This window comes from Carassius gibelio, chromosome A18 (assembly GCF_023724105.1).
Source record: "Carassius gibelio isolate Cgi1373 ecotype wild population from Czech Republic chromosome A18, carGib1.2-hapl.c, whole genome shotgun sequence".
NCBI lineage: Eukaryota > Metazoa > Chordata > Actinopteri > Cypriniformes > Cyprinidae > Carassius > Carassius gibelio.
Window position 1 is genome coordinate 15,932,104 of NC_068388.1, and position 9,326 is coordinate 15,941,429.

General features: G+C 37.1%; 1 protein-coding gene across 1 annotated transcript; it reads right to left on the reverse strand.

Moving 5' to 3' along the window:
- Positions 1-4,532: 4,532 nt before the first annotated feature.
- Positions 4,533-8,945, reverse strand: LOC127933923 (extracellular calcium-sensing receptor-like). The gene is made up of 6 exons (XM_052531059.1): positions 8,719-8,945; positions 8,248-8,542; positions 7,295-8,080; positions 6,904-7,125; positions 6,707-6,830; positions 4,533-5,446 (listed from the first exon to the last, which is right to left on the reverse strand). The coding sequence occupies exons 1-6, from the start codon at positions 8,943-8,945 to the stop codon at positions 4,533-4,535; spliced, it is 2,568 nt and encodes an 855-aa protein (XP_052387019.1).
- Between the last annotated feature and the right edge of the window lie 381 nt (positions 8,946-9,326).

Here is a 9,326-nt window from a genome sequence, read left to right on the forward strand (position 1 = left end):
TACAGAGATCACCACAGACAAGCGGATCACTTGCACCAACCGGAAGAGTTTGGCATCGACGTCGGCGTAAACAATGATGTGGAAAGCATGGAGGGCTATGTGCGAAGCTAAAGCTAAACCCACACGGGTCATCTCTGTCCAGCATCTTCCTGGCCAATGTATGGTCTCTAATGAACAAGCTGGACGAACTACAGGTCTGGACCCCACTCAGAAATGGCTTATGGATTGCAATGTTATGTTTTTCCCTGAAACATGGATCTGTAACGATGTCCCAAACAGCATGGTGCATATGGATGGATGCTCTTTCTTCAGGGCCGACAGAGTAGCAGCAACCTTTGGTAAATAAAATGGTGGTGGAGTATGCTTTTATGTAAATAAATCATGGTGTACAGCACTCCACTACCTAAAACCCACTACATGAAAACCCACATGAGTATGTTGCATGGTGCCAACATGGAACCTCTGGACAAACCCACTTATAACCCATATTTGAGCCCATGTAGTAACCTTGTAGTACCCACATAAAAATAAATCTGGGGCCAAGATGGGTCTTACACATGTTTCCCAGTTTGGGCCCAACTGTTGGCAAGGGCAATCCCACATGAAGTCCATGTGGGCAACTGGCATTGGACCATTATAGAACCCACGAACAATCCCATATTCGGCCCACTTTTTCAGACCATGTCAAACCCACATGGACCCCACACACAAATGTAGGTTGGGTAATATCGATTTGAATGTAAATTATAATTTTAATTCTAATTATTAAATGGATGTCACCTTATTGGAACAATGAAGCCCTATCTGGACTTACCCTAACCCCACCCGATACTTTTTTTAAAAACTTTTTGATTATTTCCTTAATTTTCATTGAAAATAAATGCTTTTCTGATGTGAAAAAATTCCCAAAAATTTTAGTCCAGGCATTTTACTTTCTGCACCAGAAAAGCTGACAAATATTGGCTGACTTCTGTAGTGTTTGCATGCGATTATTTGCACAGCCCTAGTGTAAATAGATACTCTGAAAAAAAATCACGCTATTTAATGTACTCTAGGGGTCCCCCTGGTGGCTTATGCCAGGGCTATTCAATACGCACAACCGGCGCAGCGTCATAGAATGTCTATGAACAGGTCCACGCCCGCTTTTAGGGGAAAACAATCCGCCATACAGTACTGGATAGAGGAAGTGGGCTAACCTTACAACATGCCAAAGGGTTGTTGTGTGGTTGGGTGCACCATTAATGTTTGTAAAACCCCAAATTTGAAATTCAGGGCTACCTGCCATCATCATCAATATCTCGCTGTTATGGAAATATCATGAATTACGTATGATGCTAATCGAAAGATAAGCCAGGCTAGTTGTATGGCTGGACAGGAAAGTGCACTAAGTACTCTATAAAGACATAATATATACTTTTAAAGATGTTTACTTTCAAATACGAAGCAAAATCATTCACTACATGGCTCACCTGGTGACTCAATGAGGTAATATTATGAGTAAATGTCCGGTAAGACTCTTGGCAATGGGTGGGGTTGTTACACCAATTTGACACTGGGAGAATGAAGGCACAGGTTTTTAAATTGACCAAATCAAGTTTGTGGATGTATCTTTCATGCTCTGTGGCCGGCAGGATGGACATATTATTACTTGAATTGTTTTGTCTTAGGGATTTCTTAAGTTATTCACACCTGCCGGCTGTGTAGAGACGTTCCTTTTTGCTGCTAATTTGTATGGAAGTCTAGTCTATGGGAAATCTAGTTTATTTTCCCCTAAAATGGGGCTGTGACTAAATTGACAGTTACGTTCCCGGATTTGCAGGTTGCACATATTGGTGCTAGAGCTGTAATCGGGCCTTAAAAGTTAGGCCCGACAGGACCCGAGCCCTACAGGTTTCAGCCGAGCCCGACAAGTACATTTTGACTGACAGTTTTTTTAAAGCCCGAACCCGTTTACAGACCGACATTATTCAAATAGAGCTCTTTTGCCTTTTGTCAACAATGAGTCATTTATTCATGTTATAACATAATTTACTCATAACTAACGTAGACCAGACCACTTGGAAGTTGGAATAAAGAAATAAAATAAGTCCTCTGTGACATTGTAACATCTCAGCAATCTAGACATAGGCTCATTTAACCTATAAATAGACCAACGCACCAATAAAAACGAGTCATTAAAAAAAATTAAATTAAGATAAATTTTTAATTAAGATGGGTATTTGGCAATAACAAAATTAAGATAAAGGCTCCGCCGGATTTGCTTCGCATTAGCAGATGATATTTAATAAAAGAATAATGCCAACATTAGCGTAAATACTCTGTCAACATTATGCATTTAAGACTCAATGAATATTTAGTTATCATTTGAAAAACCTTTACTCACAGAGATTAGGCTAGGTCTACATGTTTTTGTGGAGGAAAATGATTGAATCCACTGTAGATGTCTTCAGCGCGCTCCTGCGCTTACTGATGGTGCGTCATTATTCACTCATTATTCTCATTATAAACATGATCAAAACTTTTCCACACCTCAGAGTTTGCTTTAGTTGCTGGTGCAACCAAAACGTAATCACCAGAGGCAAGCTTCCATTACACCTGCTCAGCATTCATTTTCACATCTTTCTCGCGCTAATCGAAACACATCACATGACCGCTCGTTTACCTCGTAAACTGGAGAGCAAGCCCAAGCCAGGTCCAAGCCGAAAACAGCTTAGAGCACGCGGCCCTCCTGTAAACGCGATTGGGCTAGAACGCACGTGCTGGAGATGTACTTATAATCACAGGAGCATTTTTACTGACGAGATGCACATGAAAATCGCATTCAATTTTTTTGCACAGCACTACCATCTAGTTAACAAAGCTAAACAGCGTTGCCCTTTGTTTAATAAGTTACAGAAACTGTTAAACGCACCAACTTAAATAATACAATACACTTACTTGTTGTGCTCCATAAACAACGCCTTCTCCAGACAAAGAGAGAACTGCTCCATCTTTCAAGAACAATCTTTGTGCGAATCCAGCATTAAACTGATTGAGATTGAGGAAGCTGTCCTCAGCAAAATGTGCTGCACGTAGTTTTACATGTGGATTATAATTTTCGGGAACCGAGTTAAACATAAATTCGACCATTAATCTTCAAGTACAGCATCCCTGGGAAGCCCTAACAAAGGCAATCGGACTCCGAGATGAAAATAACAGTGTTTCGACTACATGGTGACAAACACAAACGCAGCTCTTCCTCTTCTCCGTCGGAGCGCAACAAGACCACAACCCCCTGTTTGTGTATTCCTGTGGAAGGTGGTTAGTTAATAGTCAAAAAACTGTTTTAGTGACGTCATTACTGCAGGAACTAGAGGGATGTAGTCCAAACTGGTCATTTTTTGTAGGCAAATTCTGTTAAATAAAATATCTGGCTTGGCATTGAACTTTGAGCTTTAGAATTTTACAGATATTATTTATACTCTAACAACAACATTACACACTAACTAAAGTTTAAAACATGGGATCACGAAGAACGGGACCTTTAAGCAGGGGAACCCCACCAAAAATTTTGATTTTTAACTGGGGTCCCCCTCGAAATGCAATTGAGCCAGTTTGTGCTTGTTTTGAGTAGTGATTGGGCAGGTTTTCTTTTGAAAACCTGGCAACCCTGATAGAGACGCAACAAGAACAATCTACCAGACCGCAACATCAATAGACGGCAGTGACGTTGACAATCGGTTTTGTTTACTTTAAACTAATATAAAGAGAGTGCTATTGGTAAAAATGTCTTTCGAGAAATAACGCAGACTGGATGAAGGTGATTAAATGCAATATGTCGGTAGTTTGAATGTCTGCGCATTCGGCTGAATGCATGCTGGCTAGCTGCTTAGGACAAATGCGGCAGTAGTACTTCAAACGACAAAACCACAAGCAATCATGTCAAAATGCACCCATGGCCCCCTTCAAATTTCAATTCTATAATCCGGCCCTCAAATGAAATTAATTGAATAGCCCTGGCTTATGCCTTTGGCCGGCTTTACAAGTAAAATATGTATGCCATATGTGTATCACTAACAGATATGTGAGTGATTATTTTCTGGATGAATTTATTATCTTACATTCCATGTTCATTTAGTACAATAAAAAAAAAAAAAAAAAAAATTCTTAAAGATTGCATTAATATATATATATATATATATATATATATATATATATATATATATATATAAATATATATATATATATATATATATATATATATATATATATATATATATATATATATATATGGAATATTTAATAAAATACTTCTATATATGCTGAATGAGCACTTTATTATACTTCTACTACTGGGCAGTAGTATAATTATGTGTAGTCATGGAAGTATATTAACGCATACATGTTTTTTTAAACAGTAAATATTATAAAAATTAGCACAATATTGGTAATAATTTGTATAAAATATAGCAGTATTTTATATTAGTATTATAGTATTTCAGTGGTGTGAGACCTGACAAAGTAAAATCATTTGATATCTAATTTTGTGTGTTTTAGAGGGCTTTTGTTGGTATTTTACCCATTAAGTGTTTTTTGGTATTCTGCTCTGGTCTAAAGACAATAATAAAACACTTAGGGGCAAAAATACAGAGAATCAGACCAAAGCTTGAAGCTAAAATAGCAAATATCTCCACGGCCACCGTGAATTTCCCTGGAGAGCTGACATAAGCTGGAACAAAAGTGATCCATACAGCACAGAATATGAGCATGCTGAATGTGATGAATTTAGCCTCATTGAAATTATCAGGTAGCTTTCGTGCTAGAAAAGCTAAAACAAAGCAAAGGAAAGCTAGCAGGCCAATATAACCTAGTACAGCCCAGAAACCTATAGCTGATCCTAAACTGCATTCTAGAATTATTTTTTCTTTGTAATGTTGCATATTATTGTAAGGAACTGGTGGGGATATTGTTAACCAAAGCACACATATAAGTATCTGTATTAGAGTGAAACCAAAAACACTGAATCTCTGTTGAAGAGGCCCAAAACATTTCATGACATTACTTCCTGGAATTGTAGCTTTGAAGGCCATTAACACTACTATTGTTTTCCCCAGAACACAAGAGATACAGAGGACAAAAGTGATGCCAAATGCTGTGTGACGTAACATACAGGACCACTCAGTTGGACGACCAATGAAAGTAAGTGAACAGAGGAAACACAGAGTCAATGAGAAGAGCAACATGAAGCTTAGCTCTGAGTTGTTGGCTCTTACTATCGGAGAAGCCCTGTTTTTGTAGAATACTAAAGTTATGCTAAAAGCTGCTAAAGAGCCAGCAATAGAGAAAGCAGCCAGCATAGTCCCAAGGATCTCATCCCAGGAGAGAAACTCCACTGGTTTAGGAAAACACTTGTCCTTCTCATTATTGGGCCAATACTGAGGCAGGCATCTGAGACAATCTAAAGAATCTGTAAAGTGAAGAAAACAGTATTCAGCAGTCATTCAAGAACATCAAGAATAAAACAGAGACTTACATGTTATGAGCAGACTAATTTCTTTTAAAATGACTAACCCAGAAGTAGGGTCAATTACATGATGCTAATTTTTATCCTATATTAAAATAAATAAATAAAACATACCTGTATATAAAATGCAATTCATAAAGTACATACAATGGCTTGATTTAACCACTTTAGTTTTTTATGGTTATTAAAGTAAACAAAAATAATACAATTAAAAGTTATTAAAAGATTAATGAATTGAGTAATCTATTTTAAGAGCTCATCATACCATAACATCATACTGTAAGTTTCAGAATTCAAAATTGCAAAAAACTGCTTTTATTAAGACCAAGCTGGCAAAATAACATGTATTCTATATCTGGGTTTTTATTACATAATAGAGAGCACAAGACTGCCTGCATAGACATAAATCAATGCCTATGTCTTAATTATTGTAACTTTAGCCTGCCTAGTAAAGCATAATAGGAACAGACAAAATGACTTCTACAGCAGGATTATTGGACTAAAAATATGTTAGCCAATCATAACGTGGCTGTTTTGAAGTCTTAACAGGGACCCGTCCATTTAAACAGACAACTAATTCTGAGGGCTTGAATCAGAGTACAAAATAGTCATTTATTTCTACACTATGAACCTTTTTTATAATGTAAAATCACTGTGAAGTATTGTAAGTCCAGAATACGTTACAAAATAAATAAAAATGCAGTTCATGGCCCTTCTAAATTATAATGTCATATTAAAATTCATTTTATATAAGGGCGTACAAAAAAAAAAAAAAAAAAAATCAATCAACCGGGGTGAGAATTTTCCTGATATCACAATAAAAAAAAAAAAAAAAAAAAAAAAAAAAAAAAAAAAAGCTTAATGAAGTGAAAACATACCTTAAAAAAAGTAGTTCATTGAAATATTATTATTAAAATATTTTAACAAACTGCTTCACATATCACTAGTATAAGTATATTGTGTACACCAACTCAAAGTCATTTGGTCCAATGAACCAGTATTAATCAGTATTAAATTGCATAAAGAAACTGTAACAGAGAGACATTAATAAATAAGTGTGACCAAATATTTCTAAGAACTTTTTCTAAGAACTTTTCAAGCTAGATTGTTAAAACATTTTTAAAAGATCCTTTTCTTTATCCTAGTCAAAAATCATTGACCAACAAGCATATGATTTATTTACAAGAATGATCAGACATGTACCTGTCTCATTGCTGATCTCACCATCTGCGCAGTTAATACAGTCATAACAGCAGATAGGTCTTCCTTTTCTCACAGCCTTCCTTGTACCTGGAGGACAGCTCTCACTGCATACAGACACAGGCACCTGCAAAAAGGATAATTCATTATAGAACAACACCCAGAACAACTACACAGAATAGAACAAAAACCTTTTATACCTTTTCACTGCCATCATACCAAATGATAGATTTGCTCAGACTGAATTCTTGGCCTTTAGGCTTGGATGCATCATATTGACCCACTGTCACAAAATCAACTGAACCGTCTCCCTGAAGCTGCCAATTCACAAGTTCATATGTGGCCACAGGGTCTCCATTGGTATCAAATGAGACCGAATAATTATTTTTGATAAAGTTTACTTGCTTCAGCTGATAAAAAACCTGCATAATAGGCATGAAAAATACAGACTGGTGTAACTTATTGAATAATCAATATATGTTATAGTAGGCCTATACAAAAAGGAAATATTGCACCATATTTAGAATTTTCTAATCTCTTTGTAAATGTATTGGGGAAAATATTAATAAAATAATGTTTTTTTGATTTTACCTGCCAGGGTTCAACTTTGATGTTTTTGTCACACTGCTTTTTGTTACAGATAATGCCGTGGAGGGCATGAGCTATAGCATATGTGGCTTTGTACACCATGTTAGTGATCCGTAACTGGGACGTGTCTGTGTAGGGGTTCTGTAAAGCACGCAGGTTCTCCCTGCCATCACAAGCTGGCATATCAGCAGAAGAACCTGTCTGTCGTTTTAGACTACAGCTGAATGAGCTTTCCCAGAATTCTGTCAGCAGGGAAAAATTCAGCGCTTGTTCTGGAGACATGTCAAGTAGAAAATTACGAAAACCTGGGATAACAGACCGGGGAATTGCAAAACCCACAGCACCGATACACAAATTAAACCGCAGCATTTGTGGGTCTGTAACCCATGCCTCGCTCCCAATCCACTGTAACGGGGGAGGAGGCTGCTGGCTCAGCTCTTCTAGCAGAAATCTCATATCACCTGCTGCCATGAAGGCAACTATTACATGAACTGTTGACCTACGAATGACATCCGCGACCCTTTTCAGTTTGCTGCGTGGCTGAGTCCTGTAGTAGGCCTCGGAATATTCCACACAGATTCCCTCCTGCTCTGCAGCTTTCAGGAATGATGCCATGCCATTGTTCCCATAGTCTGAGTCACTGCGCACAGCCCCGATCCACGTCCATCCGAAGCGCTTAACCATCTGTGCCAATGCTGCCGCTTGATGGTGATCGCTGGGGATGGTCCTGAAGAAAGTAGGATGCTGACGCTTGTCACTGAGACATGCGCATGTTGCGTAATGACTCACCTATAGAGCACAGTAAACAAATAAATAAGTATATTTTAAATTTACATGCATGATATCTGATGACACAAATGTCAAAAAAATATTTTTGCATTTTCATTGTGATACAGCACCAAACTTTTGTCTACATGTTCTAAAGAAGACTAGGAAAAAGTCAAGAGATCAATCACCTGTGGAATTCCAAAACGACCGAAAAGTCTTGAAGTGCTTATAGCCGCAGTGGAACCAGATTCTCCAACTAATGCGATAACTGCAGCAGATTTTACACAGGATCCAGTGTCGTTGAATAAGAGATCTAATCCATTGGTAAGTTGAACAGCTACTTTCATTACCATTGGCACAGATGCACAAGAGTCATATATGTGGTACCCTAAAGTGATGCCTGGTAAGAGATCAGAGCTGTTGTTGATCTCTTGGATGGCATACTGTAAGGCACGAGCAAAGCGTAGCTCTCTAAAGTCCATGCTGTTTAGGAAAAAAAACTTTATTACAACATTTTAGAAATTAAATATAAAAATCTATAAGTTTTGTTTGTCTGATTCTCATTAGCTAATTTTACATTGGTTTATTTACGAACAATCAATTTAACATATTCAATCCTTTGTTAAGGATTGTATTCTTGTATTTTTAAATACTCTAACCTGCCACTGCACACTAGTGGTTGTGGCCGTCTAGTGTAGGTGTGCTTCTCTGTCCTCAGATAATAATGAATGGTAAAAGCCCCTCCAACAACAAAGTCTCCATCCTTGAAGAGAGCAGGGAGCTGTGGGTCACCTTGGAGGATACAGGTGCCTAAATTATCCCCAAACTCAGGGGAAACCCTTGTAATAAACATTAATGTCACTGTCAATAAAAGACTAACATGCATGTCTCCTGATATCAACCCCTCCAAATGTTAGCTGAGAATTGTGCCTTGTTTTATATACCCACCAGCCAATGCTGTTGTATGTTTCAATTTGGCACTGGAAAATCTAAGAGGGTGTGGTTAATTGGTTAATATTTTACATCATATTTTCATAGAATGAGAATTTATCTCATAAGTTGCAATACACCATAAACGGGACTTGTTACAAAAGCATGTTTGTTTAAAATTTCAGATTTTGCATTAATATCCTCTAGTTCTTTTTAAAGATGTGTATTTTCCATCCTATACTTTATCAGACACATACATATATATATATATATATATATATATATATATATATATATATATATATATATATATAATTAATATTATTATTATTATTAT

What these genes read in the sequence shown, in the direction of transcription:
- LOC127933923 (XM_052531059.1), bottom strand. Translation starts at nt 8,945, where the DNA reads ATGCATGTTAGTCTTTTATTGACAGTGACATTAATGTTTATTACAAGG. An exon ending in TCAAAGTTGAACCCTGGCAG is followed by an intron (nt 7,126 to 7,294) that starts GTAAAATCAAAA and finishes CCTATTATGCAG; the next exon opens with GTTTTTTATCAGCTGAAGCA. An exon ending in GGTATGATGGCAGTGAAAAG is followed by an intron (nt 6,831 to 6,903) that starts GTATAAAAGGTT and finishes TCCTTTTTGCAG; the next exon opens with GTGCCTGTGTCTGTATGCAG.